Source organism: Delphinapterus leucas, chromosome 1, assembly GCF_059928025.1.
Source record: "Delphinapterus leucas isolate spDelLeu-1000000601 "Yukka" chromosome 1, BTC_Dleu_Yukka2, whole genome shotgun sequence".
NCBI lineage: Eukaryota > Metazoa > Chordata > Mammalia > Artiodactyla > Monodontidae > Delphinapterus > Delphinapterus leucas.
In genome coordinates, this window is record NC_143129.1 from 160,076,118 (window position 1) to 160,100,626 (window position 24,509).

Here is a 24,509-nt window from a genome sequence, read left to right on the forward strand (position 1 = left end):
ACTGGGCGTCTTTCTGCCCCGGGCATAAGACCCAGCAGAACTGCCAGCCAAGCTTTCACTCCCTCATCTGTTTTCTGCTAATCAGGAAGCAGTTGATTTTACCAGAAGCTTTGCCTCTGGGGCACCCTTCTACATCTATTGTTAATTGGGTTCTTTGTTCGTTAAATTAAATCTATTTAGTATCCACTTTCGTGTTGCTATCAACTGCTATTTCCCAAGGCCGTGAATGTCCTCTAAACTGAAAAAGAGGACATGGGCAGAAGCCAAAGCACTCAGTCTCTGCTGTTTCCCTTCCAGGTGAGGGTCGTAAATGAAGAGCTTTATCGGAAGACTCTGGAGGAGATTGTTCGCTCCCTGGATAAGATGGAAAATGACAGCATTCCTTCTGTGTCCCTCTCCAAGCGAGAGGTAGGAAGGACGTGCTAAGGCATCAGGCTCTTCTCTTCACAGAAAGTAAATCTCCCCTGCTGGGGCTCAGAATTCCAAGAGACACCTGTCAGACTACGGGACTGTCGTCTTGATCGGCTGCTTCTAGATAAAGTGAGGCTGATGATGCCAGCTGACAAGACAGGGGTTGTTGGTTCACCTCCTGATCTTCTTACCCAGAAAAGCCTGTAACCTTTTGTGGCTCATATATTTTACCCATACGTGGGCCATCCATGAGTTAAATAAGGCACAGAGGATCCAAAATGTGTTTCATTTGATCTTAGTATAGCTAGTGTGTATTCTTGCACTGGGTTGGTCTTCCTACTGATGCTTTGCTTTGAGATTAAATTGAGTCCAAAATTTTGGGTACGTATGAGTTGATGGGAAGGAAGGCAGTACGGAAAGGTAATGGGCGTTGGGAAAAGTCCAGTTAGGGCTAAAGATGTTTCATAGACGTGCCATAGCATAGATCGTTCAGAATTCACTGTACCAAAAAGTCAGTTAAATGAGGACTTACGGTGAGGGTATTTTTAATGCCCTAGATGTCCAGCTACTTGGAAGGAGGAGCTTGATTTTGGGAGTGGAATGTGTGAAGGGTGTTTTGGATGTGGTCTTTGCGTATAGAAGATTTAAACTTGGATTCTGTTAGAAAATTATTTATAAAACAACATGAGTTTTTTGAGTTTAGGATTTCTGAGTTAAACACAGACAACTGGTCTTTCATGGTAGCTGTGACCTCCCAGGTAAATACTTAAAAGCAGAAACATGATTTGAAAGAGATGGTCCTTTGTTTTCTTTCCAGAAAGGGCAAGGATTGCCCATTTGGGGTGGCTAGGCAGGTTGCCAAGGAGAGGGCACTGGTCTGACTGGGTCTGGGCTCGTTCCCAGTTCTGTTTTCAGAACGTGAAGTACATGCAGCTGCAGATAGAGTCCTTTACCATTCGGAATGGACAAGTACCGTGTCAGTTTGAATTCATCAACAAGCCTGATGAAGAGTCTTACTGTAAGCAGTGGCTGAGCGCCAACCCCAGCCGAGGGTTCCTCCTGCCAGGTAAGGCCTCCGTTCCCAGGTTCCTGGTTGCTGGTTTGGGGAACACCCTACCCTATCTTTGCTCATTCTCCTGGAATAAGCTTTTTGTGTCTGAGTGTTTTGTTGTCTGCTTGAACATTTTTCAAAGCCCTGTGGATGAACCATCCATAAATAAAATACAAAGTAGTGAAGAGGGGGCTTCCCTGGTGGCGCAGTGGTTGAGAGTCCGCCTGCCGATGCAGGGGACACGGGTTTGTGCCCCGGTCCGGGAGGATCCCACATGCCGCGGAGCGGCTGGGCCCGTGAGCCATGGCCACTGAGCCTGCGCGTCTGGAGCCCGTGCTCCACAGTGGGAGAGGCCACAACAGTGAGAGGCTTGCGTACAGCAAAAAAAAAAAAAAAAAAAAAAATAGTAAGGAGCATGAGTTCAGTTTCAAAAGCATTCTCAGCCGCGTGGATGTTCCACAGTTTCGCAGGGAGAGAAGGCACAGGAGTGCTGTAAAGCAGGTGTTGCTGTTAAAGGAGCCGTTTTCACCCTCTGTCTCACTATAATCAACTCCCAACTGTCCGCTCTTGTGGGCAAAGGTAATAGGGTGGTCATCCAGAAAAATTATGTCTGGCCCTAGGATGTACCACCCGTGTCTTGCCCCCAACTTCTCCTTGGCGCTCTCCGTAGTGCCGTGAGGCAGAGGAGTTAAGCCTGTCTTGTGGACAGTTCACAGTCTGATAATGTGCTGTATTTTCTACTGGATAGGGTGTCTTCATATGAGCTGGCTCAGGGCAAGCTCTTTGAGCCACGCCTTCTTATTGTATTAATCATTTCTAGCTTGAGCTGTGCTACTTAGAACACGAGTTTTATAGCAGCTACCTATTCATGCTCTTGTTTACTGTTTTCATATTCCCGCTTGGACCGTAAACTCCTTGTTCACGTGTCTTTTGAGTGCTGAGCATGTAAATTCTTGTTGGTTGGTTGATGCCTCTTATTTTCTCCCCTAACCCTGTATGCCTCACCCTCTTCCCGCTCGTCTTCTCGCCCCTTTACTCTTGGCCTTCTGCCAACCAGCGTTACCGTTTACGTTTTTTTTCAGATTCTGCCATTGAGATTGAATTGGAGCTCTTTGTAAATAAGACCACAGCTACGAAGCTCAACTCCGGTGAAGACAAAATCGAGGACATTCTGGTTTTACACTTAGACAGGGGAAAGGATTACTTTTTGTCTGTGTCTGGGAACTACCTGCCCAGCTGTTTTGGATCGCCCATTCACACGTTGTGCTACATGAAGGAGCCAATCTTGGACCTGCCGCTAGAAAGTATTAGAGAGCTGGTGAGTTACCTGCCACAAGGAAACATCCAGAACTGTGTAGCAGCCAAGCCAATCAAACAGGATACTCGCGTGCCTACCTTCCCAGGGACCTGAGGATTCTTCAGCCTCCGTAGAGTTTGCTTACTGTAGAGTTGTGTACTGCTGTTTAACAGACTCCCTGACATTTTCAGTGGTTTGAAACTGCAGCAACTTATTGCTTCTCATGACTGTGAGTTTCCGGTGTGGCTCTTCTGCTGGTCTCGCCCAGGCTCATTTGTGGGGTTGCAGTCAGACGGCAGCTGTGATGGCCAGAGGGTTCAACGAGGCCTCCTTGACTTTCTTGGTGTTGGCTGCTCACTGGGCCTCTCCCTCAACATGGGCTCTCATCATTCAGTAGGTTGGCCCGGGCTTCCCTAAGTGGTAGCAAGAGTTTGAGAGCAGAAGGTGTAAGGCTCCTTGTGGCCCAGGCTCCAAAACTCGCATGGTACCACTTCTGCCGTGTTTTATTTGTTGGAACAAGTTGTGAGGTCAGCCCAGATTCCGGATGGGGAAAGACTCTACCTCTTGATGGGAAAAGCTGCAAAATGTTATTGCCATGTTTTTCGGTCTTTCATAATAACATATTAGAGAAACTCAGCCATAGATACTAAGATGGTGGAATGTCCCTGGCCCATGATATTATTCCTTTTTCTGTTTTAATCATCACTTGGTTTATCATCCTAAACTAAATTTTCTGAGATCTAAAAGGCTCCTATGCAGACTTACAGATATTGAACACAAACTTATGGTTACCAAAGGGGAAACGTGGCAGGGAGGGATAAATCAGGAGCTTGGGATTAACATACACGCACTACTATATATAAGATAGATAACCAACAAGGACCTACTGTATAACACAGGGAACTCTGCTCAATATTCTGTGGTAACCTATATGAGAAAAGAATCTGAAAAAGAATGAACATATTGGGAATTCCCTGGTGGTCCAGTGGTTAGGACTCAGCACTTTCACTGCTGAGGGCCCAGGTTCGATCCCTGGTGGGGGAACTGAGATCCCACAGGCTGCATGGTGTGGCCAAAAAAAAAAAAGAATGGATATGTGTATATGTATAACTGAACTACTTTGCTCTACACCAGAAACTAACACAACATTGTAAATCAACTATACTCCAATAAAATTTTAAAAATAAATAAATAAAAGGCTCCTCTGGAGACAATTCTAATACAAGGGAGCTAGTTTGGAGCAGATTTTTGGCAATAGGTATGCTTTCCTTTTTCCTCCATTGCATTTTTTTAAATTCAGGGACTCTTGAACTCTGTCCTCTCCATTATATAGATGAAAACAGAGGCCCAGTGAGGGGAGTGATTTGTCATGGGTCCCTGGCGAGTTAACCCTGGACCTGGACCTTGCTTTTGGGTTTTTGTATTCCCACGTCTGTGTTCTTTTTTCACCAGACCACACCATTTCTCTGGTTCGGACAGTGAAGTGCTATAGGCAGGATGTTTTTCTAAGATGATGCATATTTCACCTGATTGAAACTGCTTGCCATAAGCCACTCCCAGTTCTCAAAAGTCACCCTTTGTACCTTGATCATGTCACCTGATTTCATTTTTGCCTGCTGAATGTTTGCTTAGGGACGTCAAAACGCTTCCAAGTTCTTCCATGGGTTTGCTGTCTCCATGTCCTGCGTTCTCCTGAAGCCAGCCTGGCAGAAGGTCTATTGGTGGCCCTTCTGATCATGCTTTTTATTTCTTCTCAGACTCTGATGCAACTTCAGACTGAAGATGATGGGAGCCAGTTGGAAAGACCCATGGACATCCCCAAAGAGCTCTTGATGATGGTTGATTACCTGTACCGAAATGCCATCCAGCAGGTAGGTGGATGAAGCAGGCACACCTGGCAGAGGCCATGCTGCCTTAAGAAAAACCATCAGCCCTGAGAACTTCGGGCATAAAAAGCTTTTCCCCTGCAGAACCTGTGGAAAGCTGTTCTTACCCTGGGGAGTGAAGGTCAGTAGGTTCACGTTCCACACCCCTGTGAGGCCCAGCTATTACATACAGCACTTGATTCCTCCCAGGGGAGGCAGCCTCACATAGCAGGGCCTTCCCAGCACAGCATGTTCCCTCCCTGGTCCCCTGGGGTCCCCCAGGTGGAAAGCCCTCTGGAGCCTTCTCAGGATGTCCGGCTGCTCTCCTTTGTGGAAACTCTTGCCAGCTTCTAGGAATGGGAGGGGCGGCTAACTTGTTGACAAGCCAGACAGGCAGGGGACCAGTGGAACTCCCGGGGCCATGACTCAGGAAGCCTGATTTCTAGAGCTTTCTGAGCTCAGATTGGTCAGTTTCACTGACTCACTTATCTGGGTTCCAGGGAGATAAATAGAAACTCTGATCTACCACAGCTCTGCCACTTCGGAGCAACATACATTCTTAGGATACTCTCTCTCCACTTTTCCCCTCAGATTTATTGTGCGTTACAATGTCCCAAACACTGTTCTAAGTGTTTTACAGCACTACCTCATTTAGTTCTCACAGTAGTACTCAGATGAGGAAACAGATTCCCAGAAATGTTAAGTAACTTGATCAGGGTCCCAAAGCTAACAGATGGGCAGGATTGGGATTTGAACCCAGAGAGTCTATAGAAGTCACATTTTTTTTTTTTTCCCATTTATTTACTTATTTATTTATTTTTGGCTGCGTTGGGTCTTCGTTGCTGAGCTTGGGCTTTCTCTAGCTGCGGCGAGCAGGGGCTACTCTTTGTTGCGGTGTGCGGGCTTCTCATGATGGTGGCTTCTCTTGTTGTGAAGCACGGGCTCTAGGTGCATAGGCTTCAGTAGTTGTGGTGCGCAGGCTTCAGTAATTGTGGCTAGTGGGCTCTAGAGCGCAGGCTCAGTAGTTGTGGCGCACAGGCTTAGTTGCTCCGCCGCGTGTGGGATCTTCCCAGACCAGGGCTCTAACCCGTGTCCCCTGCATTGGCAGGCGGATTCTTAACCATTGCGCGCCACCTGGGGAAGCCCAAAGTCACATTCTTAAGAACTATGCTAGTCTACCTTCTCTACAGAGCTCCTTTCAGGTGTAACTTTTGAGCAATACATATAATATTGTTATTGTTCACGGTTATAGGACATTAAGTTATTTTATAAAACAAATATAAGGGATCCTAGGACTCATAGAAATACTTTATTGCCATAATCTCGTTTTCTCAAAGCACTGAGGTGCCTTGTTAACTTTCTCCATCTTATAAATGATATATTTTCTTCAGTTTTTTCTCTTTCTGGTCAATACCTCCGTAACACTGCAGGAAACGTAGCTACTTTAAAGTTTTCCCTTCGGTTGGATCACCAGAGATCAAACCCACACCCCCTGCAGTGGAAACACGGCGTCCTAACCACTGGACCACCAGGGAATTCTCTTCTAATAGATGTCTTGTGCTGAAGACTTATTGTGGGAGCGTGGCTGGGAAGGCCTGCAAGATGAATTAGCCACATCAGCCTACATCACATTGTCTAGTGGGGTGATTCAAAGGCCTCACCATGCTGCCCCCTTTTGTACCCTGCTGTTGATTATATTTCTAGGTCAGGAAATCATTGCCGCTTTTCTGAAAATAGAATTATTTTGTGACTTTCTTCCCTTTTTCAGGAAGATCTGTTTCAGCAGCCAGGCCTGAGGTTGGAATTTGAGCATATCAGGGACTGTTTGGATACTGGAATGATTGATACCCTCTGTATCCTTCAGACGTTCACGCGCGCACGCGTGTATGTGTGTGTGAATATGAGAAAGAGAGGTGAGCAAAAGGAAAGGATGATATTTTAAGGCTCAAAATCAGATATTGTGTCCTCAGCTGTTATGTTTTTCTTACTTAAAGTTTGTATAGAGAAGACTTTACAACTTTAAGCAACCAATATATAGCAGGAATTCAGGAGGGCCCGGCGAAGCTGACAGGCAGCTTGGCCCCTTCAAGATGTCAGCCCGGCATCCTAGCTCCAAGCAGAGAGCCTGGCTGGGCAGGCAGCACTCTGGCACATGCTGGCTCCTGGGGCTTTTCCTAACCATGACCTTGGCAGCAGCATCCCCTATTCCTTAACGATGGGCCCAAAGCTGCTAGCAATCACTCCATAGCCGAAGCCCTGCTGCTTTTCCTGGAGAGCCTGCCAGAGCCCGTCATCTGTTACAGCGTCTACCACAACTGCTTGGAGTGTTCTGGCAACCTCACAGCAAGTAAACAGGTGAGGGGAAGCGTGGAGCATCAGCGCGTTCATGTTGCAGCCCCGGGTCTCATTGTGCCTGAGGGAACAAAGTGGGCACCATCCCCCAAATTCAGTGTCTTAGAAACTCGACTCCAAGTCTTTCCTTCCCAAACCCGCTCTTCCCTTCATGTCCCTTTTCCTTTTAATGGCATCACCTTAATTCCAGTGACTCAACCCAGAAACCTGAGTCATTTCTGACTCCCCCTCTCCTCACCTCCCACACGCTCAGTCCCCTTGCTCTGTCACTTGTCTTCCGTAATAGTTCCACTTTCCTTGGTTCAGGACCCTGCATTCATGCTTTCCCTCTGCTGATTTGTTTTGCGTACTGCCATTAGATTTGGGGTTCTAAAGCTCTTGTCATGTTGCTGTTGGTCAGAAACGCTCTCCATTGCCAATTAAGGATTTTCTTAAACAAATGTTCAGGACTTTTTATGATCTAGTCTAGTCATTCACATATGTAACCTGCCATAGAAGAAGAATCTAAAAAACATGCTAACAATACATGATCCAGAGCCTTACCCCCCACCTCCACTAAATCAAAAAATCAAAATCTCTCTCTTCTTTTTTTTTTTTTGGCTTCACCACTTGGTATGCGAGATCTTAGTTCCCTGACCAGGGATTGAACCCATGCCCCCTGCAGTGGAAGCGTGGAGTCTTAACCACTGGACTGCCAGGGAGGTCCCTCAAAATCTCTTTTGGGATATATTTTGTACAGGCTTCCCAACCGATTCTGAAATGCAGATAGCCAGAGTACTCATTGAATTCTAGCCTGATCAGCCCTTCCAAGCTCAGGGCCTGTTCAAACAGTAGTGCTCCTGCCAAAATTGACTTCTCACGATGTGTTCTTTCTTCTTATCTCACTGTTTTCCTTACCTCGCCTTTTCTACACTTTCTTTTGCCCTAAATGCCCTAGTCCTTACCTCTGCAAGTGCAATCTTCTCTTATATTCAAGACGCAACCAAAATGTTTTCGGTTCTCTTAAGTCTTTTGAGAACGTGCAGTTAGAAGTTTGACCCCTAAATTCATGTAACGCTTGATCTATGCTTCTGTTTGGGCACCTGTGGCAGGTGATCAAGGTTTTCAGTGTACAGTCTTACTACTCATGTACCCGGATCATGTACTCAGTTCCTGGAGTATAGCAGGCACTTGGGAAACGATTGAATGAACGAAAAGACAAATCCCAGTTCTCCCTCTTTCAGGTCATTGCTACCCTTCCCGCATGCCACAGAAATGTCTTCATCTACTTGATGGCGTTTTTGCAAGAACTGCTGAAAAATTCAGCAAAAAATCATTTGGATGGTAATATTCTAGGTAAGCCACCAAGTGTGTGTGGAAAGCATCTCTGCAGACTGACTCATTAATAAGAGAAATGTAGTTGAGGAATGTCCCAAGTCCACTGCAGTAGAACTAAAATCTCAAGCTCTGGGCCAAGTTTACTCTCGAATCATTATTTTAAAGCAGAAAATACTGCTTTGGGGCACCCCTCCCCACTCCTAAGAACACGAGAATAAGTAGTACTTCTTATGCTGAATCATATGTTTTCTGGGTTTTTCATACAGCTAGCATATTTGGTAGCTTACTGCTTCGAAACCCAGCTGGTCACCAAAAGCTTGAAGTGGCAGAGAAGAAGAAGGCTCAAGAATTTATTCACCAGTTCCTCTGCAACTCACCCTGAGCCTGTCCATCTCCTCTCCTATTCTGCCTGAGGCAGCCAATTACCAGCCCCACCTGTTTCAGCTCCAAAGCTGCCCTAAGAGCACGTGAGCCCACTGGGATGCCAGAGTGGCAGCTGCCTGTTTCCTGAGCCCAGACTGCCCTCCCCACCGTGACGGCCACACTCAGTGCTGCTGCGAGCTGTGAAGACATGAGGGGAAATCCACCACAATAAAACTGACATTCAACGTTCAAATTTAGTTATTTAACAGATAGATCTTTTTTTTTTTTTTTAATGTTTAAACGACTGTACTTCTTGTGCTCACTCAACCTGCCTCCAGGGCATATAGTGCCTTCCCTGTAGCTTGGGCAGGGCTCCGCATGATCAGATATTTGAACAAACTTTGGAGTCCTGAAGGATGGATGAGTTGGACGGCAAGAATGCAAATGGAAGCTGCTGGATAAAGAGCCCACAGCCACCCCAGATGCTTCCAGTTCTCTGAGGACATGTGTGTACACATATTGCAAACCCTACCCCACTTCCCACTCAGATATGGCTCAACAACTCTGGAGCTGGCCACTCAGCTTCCGAGGGCAATGTAGTGGCTTGAAAATGAAAATATTGAAGAAATTGGTGTTCTGGTGAAACAAGTGGAATTTTCTGGGCCAACAAATCCTCCAAACTGTATATAATGCATCCCCTCTCTTATATGTGTAATATATTTTAATGATAAATGTATTTTTAACAGTGGTTGGTTGCTTTTATTTTTTAAGAAATGGCAGCTCTCAGCAGCTGGACATTTGTGGCTTAAGCACTGGGGCAGGGTGGTCCCTGGTGGTCCAGTGGTTAAGAATCCGCCTTCCAACGCAGGGAATGCGGGTTCAATCCCTAGTCGAGGAACTAAAGTCCCACGTGCGGCAACTAGAGAGAAGCCCGCGCACCGCAATGAAGAGCCTGCTCGTCACAACAAAGATCCCATGCGCCGCAATTAAGGCCCGACGCAGCCAAATAAATAAATAAATAAAATAAAATAAAATTAAAAAGCACTGGGGCAGCTGGTCAGGGGCCAGAGAGATATTTGCCTGGCAGTCTGGTGATAACAGCCACTATTTACCTTTTTCAAGCAAGAGATAGTACAGGCATGGCCCCAACCCCTTGACCCCTGATCTAGTTTCTGAGGGTTCCACTTTTAATATTCTAGAGAAGTAGCTTATGGGGAAAATGGCAGCGGCTGCTAAGAGGTTCTGACAGCTAGATATTTACAGGTCAGGAGCAGAGTAAAGGCACATGCAAAATCGCTTCTTGGATCACCACTACTCCTTGGCAGTGTAAGTGATTTAGATACCGGCCGGTACGATGACAATGTGAACGGTTAAAGAAAGAATGGCCAGTAGGTGGCGTTGCCTGGCCCGGGCACGAGTTCCATGGAAGCCGACAGTCCTCTGCAGGGGAAAAAGCCGGGAGAGACGGCCTGGGCAGGGGTGTGAGGAGGAAGGGAGTTGGGCGTCTTAAGCGAGGCTGTGAAGGGGGGAAGAGGTGGTGGCGTCCTCTGGCCAGGCTTGGAATACTCCCCATTTCTGCCATTTGGGTCCAGTCTTCCTTTCTGGGACCCTCCTCCCCATATTAACTTTGTTAGGTGAGAAGGGGAAGCTGGGGCCACAAGGAGAAACCCGGAATGTCACAGCCTTCCAGGCTTCCCCCTTGCGGTCCGGGTACGAATTCGGCGGCTAACTGGGGTCCTTCCCGCTGCGGTTGTGGCTGCTAAGGTGAGGGGAGCGCAAGCCGGGCTGGGGCTACTTTGGATTAGTGGCCGGGGGTCTGATCACTCTTCCTTGCGTCTGGTGCCTCTTGAGCCGAGCCCCGACTCCCCGCAGGCAACCCCCGCCCCCCCCCCCCCCAGGTGGAGGACGAGGCGGGCGCTGCCCTGCGAGGGACGAACTCGTGGCCCCGCGAGGTCTCCGTGGTGCCCACCCCGCCCCCCCTTCCGCTCGCCAATTGGAGGCTCGAGCTCAGCCCCCACACCGACTAAACCAACCAGAAGCGTGAAGGAGAGGCGGAGCCACTATCTCCTCCTTCCTCCGGAAAGCGGAAGCGGAAGTGACGTTCGGGGAAGGTGGGGGCAATCATGGTGCCGCTGGGGAGGGGAAAAGCTGCTGCCGCCGCCGCCGTTGCCGGGAGCCGCGGAGGTAAAAGGCGAAACCAGACGCGGCCTGGGCTGGGGACTTCCCGGGGGGCGCGGGACTTAGGTTCCCTCCTGAAGCATTTTCCAGTAGGGACCCTAGACTGGTCACCATAGGGACCCCACCCCTCCTCCGTTTCCATGGGGATGGGTATCCAGCCCCCCTCGCCTGTTTCCATGGAGATCCGGACCCTGCCCCTCTTTGCCCGGCTTGGAGCCCCCCAGCCTGACTTCGGGTTTTTCCGTGTAGCCCTGGACTGGGGACTGTCCCAGACAGGTTCCTTTTACCAGCCTCCTCTCAAGGGTGCTCTGTTTGTATTTTTCGTTTGCCACCCTCAAACCTCCTGGTCTTGTTTGTTCCGGACAGTTGGTCTCCGCGTTGCCGCCTGTGGTGCTGGGGCAGCCCAATGGGGCCCCCGGTGCTCTTATCTCTCCTCTCAGATGCAGCGAAATGTGCATCTACCGGGTTGCGTAAGCCAGAGCAAGGGGTCGGGCCGGTTCCTCCCGGCTCAGATCCCTTGGCCTGTCTCTGGTAACTACCACTCTGTCTAACCGCCCTACCGAGTAAGGGTTCACTTTCTAATCCGGAGCAGAAGAGAAAGATAAAGTGAAAAGCCAGACTGAAAACTAAAAGTGATTATTTTTAAATTCTCTGTTATGTCTGCCAAACCCGCGTTTGTAGAACCTGTGTGTTTACAGGTAGAAGAAGAATCACTCTTCCAGAACAGGAAAACTTCAAATTTGGTATTTTTCCCAAGAGAGTTTATCTTTCCAAGAGAGTATATCCGCAGGCCTTTCATTCATTTAACTGACATATCCTGAACTCCTCGTGTCAGTGTACTGTGCTAGGGGCAGTAGAAACAAAAATAAGACTCATCATTTCCTCATTGCAGAGAGCACACTATAAAGCATAGCTTCTAGTGGACACCAGATTGTTTTAGGAGATAAATAGATAAAGTGATCTTCATTACATATACCTGATACGAGATTAGCCCTACTACCCAGAAGCTGAGACATCTGTTCTCGGAAGGAGGGAACAGATTCACACTTGATTTCTCTACTGTTGTCTTACATTGTGCTTTAACATACACTGTGTCTTTTACTCTGCATAACAATTTCCTGAGAACAGGAATTACCAGTTCCACCTTACATATGAGAAAAGTGAGGCACAGAAAGCTACCCAAGTAGTATGTAGTAAAGCCGGGATTTGTGGGTAGGTGACCCTGCCTCCAAAGCCCTACTCCTTCCAGCATAGACTTACTGCCTCACGGTCTGATTTGGGGGATATTTAGGTGGAGTTCCCTTGCTTTAAGTTTTATAGCAACTCAGCTTTGAAACAGTTTGCCCCTATTTCCCCTTAAGTGTTTTGACCAGCCTTCACAGTGTTTGGCAGTAAGGCACATTTGGAAGGTCTTATAAGCTGCTGCTTATTACTTCCATTTTTTATTTTCATTTTTATTAAAAATCTTTTTGGCCTCGCTAAGCGGCTTTCGGCATCTTAGTTCCCTGACCAGGGATTGAACCTGGGCCCTCAACAGTGAAAGTGTGGAGTCCTAACCACTGGACCGCCAGGGAATTCCCATTACTTCAATTTATTAAAAAAGATATTGTTTTTCCTTCAAAATGACGTGATGGTTTTAAACTTAAAAAAAAAAAAGTCCCAAGGAAGATGTTTTTCATTTACTTTGTCCTGCTCTTGAAAGAAGAGGATAAAAGAGCCCTGTGATTGCTGAGGAGGTCCCTGGGTCCTATGGTATGGCTCTGACTCTGGCTTTGTTCTGTTGCAGACAGGTCACTACCTTTCCATTTCTCACAATTGGGCTGAGCACGACTGAACCATGGGGGAACACAGTCCAGACGACAGCATCAGCTACTTTGAGGTAGAGGAAGATGAGCTGACCCCCGATGACAAGATGCTCAGGTTTGTGGATAAGAATGGACTGGTGCCTTCCTCATCTGGAACTGTTTATGATAGGACAACTGTTCTTATCGAGCAGGACCCTGGCACTTTGGAAGATGACGATGACGATGGACAGTGTGGAGAACACTTGCCTTTTCTAGTAGGGGGTGAAGAGGGCTTTCATCTAATAGATCATGAAGCAATGTCCCAGGGTTATGTGCAACACATTATCTCACCAGATCAGATTCATTTAACAATAAACCCTGGTTCCACGCCCATGCCAAGAAATATCGAAGGTGCAACCCTCACACTGCAGTCGGAATGTCCAGAAACGAAACGTAAAGAAGTAAGTAAAGCAGTGGGTGAGGGCCCAGTTTGGCTTTGGGGAAGTCCTTACACAACTCTTATCAGCAGTTTGAGCCAGGGAGTATAGGAGCCCCTGGAATTAGGACCTACAGTGGCTTTCCTTACTGTATATGCTTCATGTTTTTTGTTGTGACTGCTTTCTGGAACTTTTGGTGTGTATGGCTGCATTGAAATCTGGGAAAACTAAATTGCAAATATCTTCCCCAGATCATAAATAAAATAGACATTTCACTGAGGTAAATCCGTGTCTCTGATGTGGAAATAACTGGATTTGGCTTATCTCTGAGTTGTGTAAAAATGACTTGTTTTGGAGAGATAAATATTTGCTGGACTATACTTTATTAGTGAAAGTTTAATGGATAATAAAGGCTAGCTTTCTTTTTTTTTAATTGATTAATTTATTTTTATTTTTGGCTGAGTTGGGTCTTTGTTGCTGCGTGTGGGCTGCACGCCTGCTTTCTCTAGTTGTGGCGAGCGGGGGCTACTCTTCGTTGCGGTGCACGGGCTTCTCATTGCGGTGGCTTCTCTTGTGGAGCACGGGCTCTAGGCACACGGGCTTCAGTAGTTGTGGCACGCAGGCTCAGTAGTTGTGGCTTGCGGGCTCTAGAGCGCAGGCTCAGTAGTTGTGGCTCACGGGCTTAGTTGCTCCGCAGCATGTGGGATCTTCCCGGACCAGGGCTCGAACGTGTCCCCTGCATTGGCAGACGGATTCTTAACCACTGCGCTACCAGGGAAGCCCAAGGCTAGCTTTCTTTTGTAAGAAGCTCGGGCAGGAGGCAGTAAATGAGAGCAGGTTATCTAAAAGAAGTTTTCGTCTCATATTTAGCTAATGTGCGGAAGGTAACACATATTAACAATGCTTCGAAAACTGTAAAGCATTGTACAAATTGTACTAGGGGTGATAATTAGCAGAGTAAAAGATGTGGTTTAAAGGTAGTGATATACATTATCTGGGTACTAATAGCAGGTCAACTAGGAAAAAAAACGATCCCTGGTAGTTGCAATGCCAGGGACTAAATGTAAGATGTTACCAAACAGCCATTGGGTAAATTGTTTAGCAGGATATTTTTCTCTTTTGCTGTAATTCAGGTCTTGAAACTGGAGAATCTTTTTTTTTCGTGGCATTTGGTTTTCCTTTGCTAGCCTTAGAACCTCAGAGCTGGAAGGAACCCTAGTGAGACCATCTTGTCTTACCTCCCACCTCACGTAGGGATCTCTCTGCAGCATCTCTGACACCAATTCCTCTGGTCTCTGCTTGAACACTTACAGAATGACGAGAGCACAGTGTTTCACAGTTCAGCCTAATACAAAGTTTGTTGGCCAGATCTGATTGTTAGAAAGCTTTTGCTCGTATGGAGCCAAAATCTGCTTTCCTGCAGCTGCTGCCCGCTGGTCCCAGTGCTTCCTTTCTTCTTTTTTAAAAAAAATTATTTATTTTATTTTTGACTGTGTTGGGTCTTCGTTGTTGTGCGCAGGTTTTCTCTAGTTGTGGCGAGCGGGGGTTATTCTTCGTTGTGGCGCGTGGGCTTCTCATTGCAGTGGCTTCTCTTTTTGCGGAGCACGGGCTCTAGGTGCGTGGGCTTCAGTAGTTGTGGCACGCAGGCTCAGCAGTTGTGGCACGCGGGCTTAGTTGCTCCATGGCATGTGGGATCTTCCCGGACCAGGGCTCGAACCCGTGTCCCCTGCATTAGCAGGCAGATTCTTAACCACCGTGCCACCAGGGAAGCTCCCAGTGCTTCCTTTCTGAGCAGCAAGCTAGATCTTCCTCCCACCCGACAACCCCTCAAGTAATTGAAGATCATGGGTTTCTCTACATCTTTTCCTGTGCAGGCTCGACATCTCCATTTACTTAAATGTTCCTCTTACGACATTTTCCTCTAGTTTCTCATCAGCCTGGTCACCTTTGATTGCACAAGTTCCGGTTTTCCAAAGTCCTTAAAATTTGTAATTGAGCACAGTCTCACAAGTGTGAGTCAACTGGTACTGAATACTGTGCGACTCTTTATCTCTTCATCTGGACGCTGTACTACAATTGTGATATGGTCTGTATTTTATTAGCAACAACATCCTACTGTTAGCTGGCACTTGGAAATCTCTAGAATGGTGTTTCTTAGCTGGGGGTAGTTTTGCCCCCCAGGAGACACATTTGGCAATATCTGAAGACGTTTTTCGGTTGTCGCACTGGGGAAGTGCTACTGGAATCTAGTGGGTAGAGCCCAAAGGTCTGTAAACATCTACAGTGCACGGGACAGCTCCCTACAACACATAAATAATTGTCTGGCCCCAGATGTCAGTTAGCTGTATTCCAATAATTCCAATAGTGGGCTACCCTGACTACCCTTAGTCTAGAACATAGGGAGTTGTAGCAGAGAAGGATGGAAGTACAGCAGAGATTCAGACATGGAAGGCAGTGATAGCATGCAGAGGGATCTGGACTGTATCCTGGAAATACACGGAAGGTGTCTGAGCCAGGAAGTGTCGTGGTTGGAGTGGTGTTTTAGAAAGGTTGCTCTGGTCGCTGTGGCAGCTTGATTGCCTGCTTAGGAGATAGTTGCAGTTTAGGTTTGGGGTTTCCTTTGAGTCTGATGAAGGATGGTGTGGAAAGAATCCAGGGCTTTTGTTGAAGTATAAGAGAACTTGGCATATTATTGGAGTTTGAAGAATGAGCCATAAATTGAGTCTGACTCAAAGGATTCATCCGTTTTTCCAAGTGTGTTGAGTTTCTTCTGTCTCTTAGCACAGGGGCCACTTGGGTGACTGATGGAGCTTCAGATCTCAGTAGTGAGTTAAGTAGTTCGAGTCCACTGTGATAGGTACTTTGAGGCTCATTCAGAGTGCTCTGTGCATGCTGAGGAGAAAGCGGCCGACTCTGCTGTCCCCCTTGCCCTCCATGAATGTTGATTCCATAACAGGAATCAAGAAGACAGGAAGAGGAGAATGTTTGGTGGGGAAATCGATGAGATGGTTGGAGTATAATGAATGTATAGTCCTTGGAGAAAAGCAAAGTGAACAAGTTGAGAAGCCCTTTGGAAATGTGGACCTGAAGTTGAGGAAGTGGCTGGGGAATAGAATTGCGGATCCATGAAGGAGCAGTAGTTCAAACTGTGGGCAAATAACCCAAGGGAGAAGTAGGAATTTTTCTGAGAATTTAAGGGTTGGAAAGAGAAAGAGGAACCAGAGTTCCCTTGGTCCCAGGGATGGGTGGAACGCAGTGTTGTGGAAGCTGAGGGAAGAGAGGTTTAAGAAGTGACCCTGCAGAGGGATTGAGGGGCCGAAGAGGAGCCATTAGTTCTTCTGCTTGTGCAATTGATCACCTCATGGGAAGACTTGCGCTAGAGCGCTGGAGGCTGAAGGCAGATGTCAAGCTATGGAGCAGTGAGTGGGCGGGGAGGAAACAGGAGGCAGGAAGCATCAGCTTTTTCTTTTCTTTTTCTAATAGGGTAGTTGGAGGAAGAAGAGTGATGAGGCGGTAGTAAGTCAAGGGGACTGGATCATTTTTTTAGCAGAGAAAATTTGAACATGGCTTAGGGCCTAAACTTTGGGCCATCCTCAGTTAATGATTACTATGTGAGAGTGTTTCAAGAGCAGATGTTTGGGAAACATAAAGTTAAATCAAGACAGAGATTTGCTTATTAGTATGGGATTTCTCAAGAGCTTTTGATAATAACTAAGAAGGAAGGACATGCCGAATTCTCCAAATATTTTGAACTTGGGAAACCATGTTTCGGGCCTTATTTCCACAGTCAGTGTTTTGTGGAACACATTTTGGGAAATGCTAATCTAGGCAGAAAAGGAGGAGAGGGTAGAGAAGGAATGATTATGCAGTCAGTGATATGAGCTGTCACTTTTCCCACTTCCTCTTACTTGCAAGCCTGGTTTACCACTCATGTCTTCTGATCCTTGATAATCATGTAATAGGACAAGGTCAAGGGCACTGTAAGCACCTTGTTCAGTCTACCGTGGATTTAGCTCACTCTACTTCCCTCTCACCACATTTTCCCATTCTATCCATGAGACCTACACGGAAGGTTCTAGAAACTATTTTTGAAATCATTAGTTGCAGGGTTGGTTGGGGATTGAGGGAGAAGCAGCAGTGGCTTTCAGCCTTTGAAAATTTTGCTAAATGACCAGGCATTCAGGAGACTCGCCTTCCTGAAGCACCATCTTAACCGTAGCTTTTGTTTTAACAGAGGTGTTATTTTATTTTATTTTTTGGCATTTAAATCCATTTAATTGCCCTGAAGAGGCCAGTGTTTATGACTATTTGATAACACTCTTCATGATTTCTTTACATTCCCCCACCCCCACCTTTAAAAAAAAACAAAAACAAAAAACTTGGTCTTTTCTCCATCTCTACACCCAGGTGTTACTCTTGAGAAATCAGATCATTTGATAACTAGTTAGTCTTCTTGGCTTCCGAAGCAGCTTATTTTCAGAGTCAGATTTTTGCTTGATTTTCCTGTTTACCCTTGATTGTTCCATTGTTTCCTATAGTGTGTGGTTGGCTTACCTATTACTTCATTTTTTTTCCCTCGTGCTTGTCTTGTGCAAAAATAAACCAACCAGAACCTTGCTACAGGTGCTGTCTTCTCCTTCCGCAGGGCCACTGGTCATTCCCATTCAAATTGCACATGTCTTATTCTCGAACTTGCTACTTTACTACTGTCTGCCTGTTGACTTGGTAGCTTTGAAAACTCTCAGATCAAAACATTGTCATTTTGGGCTTCCCTGGTGGCGCAGTGGTTGAGAGTCCGCCTGCCGATGCAGGGGACACGGGTTCGTGCCCCGGTCTGGGAAGATCCCACATGCTGCGGAGCGGCTGGGCCCGTGAGCCTGTGCTCCGCAGCGGGAGAGGCCACAACAGTGAGAGGCCCGCGTACTGCAAAAAAAAAACCCAAAACATTGTCATTTTGCTGAGGATCAGCATTCTTTTTTTAAAAAATTTATTTATGGCTGCGTTGGGTCTTCGTTGCTGCACGTGGGCTTTCCCTAGTTGCGGCGAGCAGGGGCTACTCTTCATTGCAGTGCGCGGGCTTCTCACTGCGGTAGCTTCTTGTTGTGCAGCACAGGCTCTAGGCGTGTGGGCTTCAGTAGTTGTGGCACTCGGGCTTCAGTAGTTGTGGCTTGTGGTCTTAGTTGCTCCGTGGCATGTGGGATCTTCCCGGACCAGGGCTCGAACCCATGTCCTCTGCCTTGTCAGGAGGATTCTTAACCACTGTGCCACCAGGAAAGTCCAGGATCAGCATTCTTAAGCGTTGCTCTTTTAAAACCTTTCTACTCAGCTGTATTTCTAAGGAGCTGTATTTCCTTTAGTCAGTTCATGCAGTCGATGGTTTCCCAAACTTTCTTGCGTCTGTGCCCTTCCTGAGACCTTTTCAGGACTATTGGGTTATCTGTTCATCTACCTCTGTCTGAACCACATCGGTGAACATAACATTCCCGCCCCCCCCCCCCACCGCTCCACCCAACTGTTCTTGCACTTTTCTGCTGCATGGTTGGCCAAGAAGCATGAAGAAGCCCAGGAATCACATACCAAATATGCTCTTCATGGTGCATCAGAGTATTCCAATGTATTGACTGGGAGAGAATAGCTTTTTCTACCAAGAAGCACAGTTACAGTGATGCTTTATGAATTAGGCTGCTTGCTACGTTGGTCAGTGACATTCCAAGGGGTCTGTTTTTTTTAGTGTGACAAATTTTAAGTATAAAAATAAGGGGGAAAATTTGACTCCAGTGTTTCAGAGCCTTTTTGCAACATGCCCTTTACCTTGGGAGATCCAGTTCCAATCTCATTCCTCATTATCAATCCCACAGGCAGTGGAAGGATCCACTCAGACAAACCAGGTTGTTGCTGACTCTGCAAAGGGGACCCACCCACTTTTAGTCTTTGCACACAGCGGTTACATTCCTTTACAGGTTCCCTTCTGAATACCCACGGAATTGCCCTTCAGAACTAGGACAGAGACTGTTTCTGCTTGAAATGCTAGTGTTAAGGATCCATTCATTCTTTCCACAAGCTTTTGCTTATTGAGTATCTACATTTGTCAAATACCAGGAAGAACAAAGAAATAATCCCTGCCCTGAGGGACTCTAGGGGAGTCTAGAAGGGAGACCGCTAGAGGCTGTATGTGCGAGGTTTGGTAGGAAACCAGGGCTGGAAGCATTTTCTGTTTACCAGCAGACGAAGCCATTTGAGCGCTGTCCCCTGCATACCTGCATGTGTGTCACATACCTCTGTGCAGCATTCAGCATTTCCATCACTGAGGCCCACTGGCTTGGAAAAGGGACAAGGGTGGTTTTATGTTCATTCTAGTTTTCCAGCATAATGCTGCAGGAATAACAGTTCTCGGATTTACATTTTACATAGGCTGTACCTGTTGAGTATTGCTAAAATTTTGCTGTGGTAGGACATTGGAGAAAGAATCTGAATGTTAATGTTTTTCTTTTATTTAAATCAAGCTTATTCTTAAAATTGTTTCTTCTGTGATGTGCACAGGGATAATTTAGACCTAGGTTCCGTCTTTGTTCTGGCATATACTGTGTGGCCTTGGGTAAGCTGCTCTGTTTCCTCTTTTGTAAAATTGAAATGAAAATATCCCGTTGCGTTTCGTGACGGTGAAATGAGATTTATTCATTTATAAATATATAACGGGATAAATAAAACATTTAGCATAGTGTCTGGTGCAAGGTGGTTGTTTGGTGAATGTTCATTTACTTTCTCTTCCTCGTAGGCCCACATAGTTCTTGAAGGAGGTATGGAAGGAGGTATTCTGTTAAAGAAAAGGTTAAAATTGTCTTTGTTAGAAACCCTTTGGGAAGCATTTTCTCCTAAAACAGGGTTATAAATTGTGTTTGGGTTCCCTGGAACCCAGTGACCCCTAATTTGCTGAACTGTCATATTAATACAGCTATGGAATGTGACCCACCATTTAGAACCGTGTTTTACAAGGGGAACATGTTGGTAGTCCCGCTGGAGGGGTTCTAGGTGCAGCCCTTGCCACAGGTAACCTTCCATGCTCATGCTCTGCTCCCTTGGACTTCTTGGCCTTCCGTAGCAGCAGGCTCCCAAAAGTTACTTCCATGGTGGGCAGTTGGGGCATGAAGCAAAGCTGGGGGCTCTTTTTAAATATTATTCTTAATTTTTTACAATTGAGATAAAATTGACATATAACATTATATAACATAATGATTCAGTAATTGTATATATTGCCAAATGATCACCACCGTAAGTCTAGTTATCATCCATCCCCACGCATAGTTACAATCTTTTTTTTTTGCGGTAGGCGGGCCCCTCACTGTTGTGGCCTCTCCCGTTGCGGAGCACAGGCTCCGGACGCGCAGGCTTAGCGGCCATGGCTCACGGGCCCAGCCGCTCCGCGGCATGTGGGATCTTCCCAGACCGGGGCACGAACCCGTGTCCCCTGCATCGGCAGGCGGACTCCCAACCACTGCACCACCAGGGAAGCCCTTTTTTTTCTCGTGATGAGAACTTTGAAGATCTACTCTCTCAGCAACTTTCAAATATACAATACAGTATTATTAACTATAGTTACCATGCTGTACATTACATTCCCATGACTGACTTACTTCATAAGCTGAGGACTCTTAACAGCTAAAGAATGAGGATTCCTGTTATGCTGGCAGTGACAGTGGCAAGAGGGTTAGATGGTTAGCATCCTGTTGAGTGCCTGCTGTGTACTAGGCACTGTGTTAGGGACTCTGATCGTTTTCTATTTTCATAACAATCTTATAAAATAGGTACTGTTAGCTCTCATTTTACAGATGAGAAAACGGAGGCTTAGAAACATACAACTGGCAAGTGGTAGAGTTGAGATTTGAACTGAGGACTTTGTGCTTTCCTATCATACACACCACCTTTGTGAAGACAGAGAGGAGAATCAGGCACTGAAATCCGTTAGCTATGAAAAGGGCTGAGAAATGAGGGGCAACAGGATGGCATTAGTTCTGTAAGGGTAAAGGATTTAGGTGTGGGAGCAGCTATGTAAATTCAGCTCTGAGATGGGCAGTGGAGGTCACTGCAGGGCTCTTCCGTTCCTACTTCGAGCTCTTTGGTTGCACATTATGGAGTGGGAGAAAGGAGATCACTGCCAGTGTGGAAACAGAGTTGGTACTGGGCAGAGGGATGGGAAGTCCCTAGTGATGGGAAGGAAAGGGCAGCTCCTACAGCTGTAACGGCCAAGCCAATCGTTTATTTATAAGAATGTTCAGATGCTGGGTGCTCACAATCAGAGGCTCCCTTTCCTTATTGAGAATGGCGCTGTTAATGTGTGTAGGATCTAGTTCTCTCGGACTCATTTCTTTTTCCTCCAGCAGAAACCCAGCCTTTTTTCTCTTCTGAATTTTTTTAAGCTTTTGTCTCCTAGAGTTCCAGTGTTTTTCTCATTTTTGCCTATCTCATTCACCTTTCCTCCTCTGATCCTGTTAACAGGGCAGTCATCCTTGTTAAATACTTCTCTATTCTAGAACTACTCAGAACACTTTATGAATCAACATTAGTTCTCTGAAAGCTCATGCCTCCTGCCCATTCCTAGCATTAGACCTGGTCCGTCCTCAGTGAGCCCAAACTGTGCTGTCTCTGAGCTCCTTAACTTCGTAATCGACAGCCATTTAAGTGATGCAGTGCTCAAACTCTTTTGGAGAAACGTGTTTTCCAATGGAATCTTTGGTGACATTATGCTCATATTACAGATACTTTAGTTAATTTCGATAGGCCAATTTATTATGTGTCACCTCTCCCTCAAGTTCTTTAAATTTAGCTTGGGTATCACCTCCTTCGAGAAGCTTTTCTTAGTCATCCCCAAGTTTAAGTTTTTTGTATTTTTTTTTTCTAAGTTTTTCTCTATATTCTAGTATCCATACAACTTCTCATACCATATTGTTCTTGTCTGTTTGAATTGCCTCTTGACTTTGAGCTCCTTGAGAGCAGGGGCCATTTTTTTCTCTATCTCTAGCACCTGGGAGAATATAATCCCTGGAACATAAGGTTTATCATGCATGTACGCATTCAAAAAAAAATAAATTGTATTTAAATGTACCAAATGTTGCAACACCTCCTCTGTGTAACGTGTTTTTTGCAACTTCCTCCTCTGATCCAGTTTGAGGAGGTTTAGTTTTCCCTTTTTGTGAAATGTGGTGCTGTTTAGAAACGATTCTGAAAGACACAGTATAGAGACTTCCATTTACTGCCTTCCTCCAGATGGGGTGAGGTTGTGCGTTTATTCAGCATACTATTGGGGAGCACTTGCTTTGACGGTCATCTGTCCCCCCGTTAAATATAAATACCTTCCCCACTCTTTGTCCTCTCTCCTAACTTTCCCCTCTCTCTCCTCAGCCGTTCCGTGAAAGAGTAGTTATATTCATTGTCTCTAGCTCCTCGCTTTTCCCTGACTTTTCAGCCTGTTACGTCCTGGCTTCTGCTTCTACCCCTCCAGTGAAGCTAGTCTTGCTGGGGCAGTTCTGACCTTGTGAATTGGCTGAGTCCAAGAAATGCTCCCTCAGTCACCTCTGCTACATTTGACCTGGTTGACCATCCTCCTTGAAACTCTGTTGCTTTGTCACTTATAGTCCTTGCCACTACTTTCCTCAACACTAAGTCCTGTTGGTTTGGGTTTGTTTGTTCGTTTAGTCATCCATTCCTTCACTCAACAAATCTGAGTTACTTCTCCACAAGGCTAGTTCCTGAGGCTGTTGGCAGTGAACAAGACGGATGTGGTCCTTGCTCTCATGGAGCCTACAGTCCAGCTGGAGAGTAGCCGTTTATTCATTTAACTCCACAAATATCTACTTAGTGCCTCCTGTTTTCCAGCTACTGCTGTGCCTAGATTCCAAATAGATAATCATGTAAATTATCTACGTGCTTTAAAGAAATACAGGATGCTATGAGAACCTGTAATAAGGGTACCTCTTCTAGTTTGGGGAGGGGGTAGGGATCGGTCAGGGAAGAGGTCCTTGAGGAAGGAACACTTAATGGAAGCTTGAACTGGCCAAGTAAGAAAACCTAGATGGGAGCAGGGGTTGGTAGGGCTGGGAGACAGGGAGGGATAGTTAGTTGCACTTGTTACTTACAAAGTTATCAACTGCTGTAGCGTCTTAAGAATGAAATTCTGCTCTTGTCATTCACCGTCGTCGTAAGCTCTACGACGGAGACATGCAGACTTCTTCATTATAGCATTCATGGGGTCCTGGTTCTCCTTCCTGGTCAGTGATCATTTTGAAATCTCTATCTTGCAGCACCAAAGAGGTTTGTTTTTAGTCTTGATGAAAAATCAGGACATGTGTGTGAGAGGATAATTAACCATGTACACTGAGTGGCATAGTTAAATATTATTAGAATTCAGAGAAGGGCACTGTCACATAGATATGGAGTGATGGTGGCGGGCATCGGAGGTAGTGAGGCTTGAATGGAAGAGAGAGACACAGAAAAGCAGAGAAGAAAGGAACCAGGCATTTCCAGTAGAGAGAAAAGAGAGAGAACAAAGGCACGCGAGTGGGAATTCAGTGTTGCAGTTAGGGAAGGGGTTACCGTCCCCTGTAGGCCTCGACAGAGCCTGCTTTTGGCCTGGTGACAGAAGAGGACCTGGAAGGACTTTGAGTACAAGGCTAGGGAATTGGGACTTACTCATTTGAGCAGAGAGGTGGTACATGTGGGACACTGTTTTAGAATAAATCTGGCAGTGATTGGCTTCAAAGCTAGGCACTGAGATATGAGAATGCCTGGTCAGTAGCTCAGTTCAGCAGATGTATATGGAGCATGTCCTGTGTGGCATGGGGAAGGGAAGGGGATGGATGAGCGAGAGAGCACTTGCCTGGGGAACCTAAAGACATGTGCAAGATCCTATCGGTGGTTGGGCTTTTGAGAGAAGGACAAGGAGCCAGAGGCTAGATGGGCTTTTTTTTTTTTTTTTTAACATCTTTATTGGAGTATAATTGCTTTACAGTGGTGTGTTAGTTTCTGCTTTATAACAAAGTGAATCAGCTATACACATACGTATATCCCCGTATCTCCTCCCTCTTGCATCTCCCTCCCACCCTCCCTATCCCACCCCTCTAGGTGGTCACAAAGCACCGAGCTGATCTCCCTGTGCTATGCGGCTGCTTCCCACTAGCTATCTATTTTACCTTTGGTAGTGTATACACGTCCATGCCACGCTCTCACTTCGTCCCAGCTTACCCTTCCCGCTCCCGTGTCCTCAAGTCCATTCTCTACATCTGCATCTTTATTCCTCTCCTGCCCCTGGGTTCTTCATAACCATTTTTTTTTAAGATTCCATATATATGTGTTAGCATACGGTGTTTGTTTTTCTCTTTCTGACTTCACTCTGTATGACAGACTCGAGGTCCATCCACCTCTCTACAAATAACTCAATTTCGTTTCTTTTTATGGCTGAGT

General features: G+C 46.2%; 2 protein-coding genes and 1 non-coding gene across 5 annotated transcripts in view; all 3 read left to right on the forward strand.

Annotated features, from left to right (window-relative positions):
* Positions 1-9,404, forward strand: part of LOC111175608 (type II inositol 1,4,5-trisphosphate 5-phosphatase) — a 37,306-nt gene extending 27,902 nt beyond the window's left edge. The window contains 9 exon segments of the mRNA XM_022575296.3: positions 298-408; positions 1,315-1,477; positions 2,545-2,780; positions 4,517-4,630; positions 6,393-6,477; positions 6,852-6,979; positions 8,200-8,311; positions 8,560-8,660; positions 8,662-9,404. Coding sequence (XP_022431004.2) covers positions 298-408; positions 1,315-1,477; positions 2,545-2,780; positions 4,517-4,630; positions 6,393-6,477; positions 6,852-6,979; positions 8,200-8,311; positions 8,560-8,660; positions 8,662-8,706 — 1,095 coding nt within the window. The 3' untranslated portion in view covers positions 8,707-9,404.
* On the forward strand, positions 3,731-3,803 carry TRNAE-UUC (transfer RNA glutamic acid (anticodon UUC)). The gene has a single exon. It is a non-coding gene; the product is annotated as a tRNA-Glu (tRNA).
* Positions 9,405-10,733: 1,329 nt separating the features above from the next.
* The window catches only part of MTF1 (metal regulatory transcription factor 1), a 43,051-nt gene continuing 29,275 nt past the window's right edge, over positions 10,734-24,509 (forward strand). For all 3 annotated transcript variants that reach the window (XM_022575283.3, XM_022575285.3, XM_089895756.1), the window contains exons 1-2: positions 10,734-10,840; positions 12,621-13,079. In XM_022575283.3, coding sequence (XP_022430991.2) covers positions 12,672-13,079 — 408 coding nt within the window. In that variant the 5' untranslated portion in view covers positions 10,734-10,840; positions 12,621-12,671. The remainder of the gene's footprint in view (positions 10,841-12,620; positions 13,080-24,509) is intronic.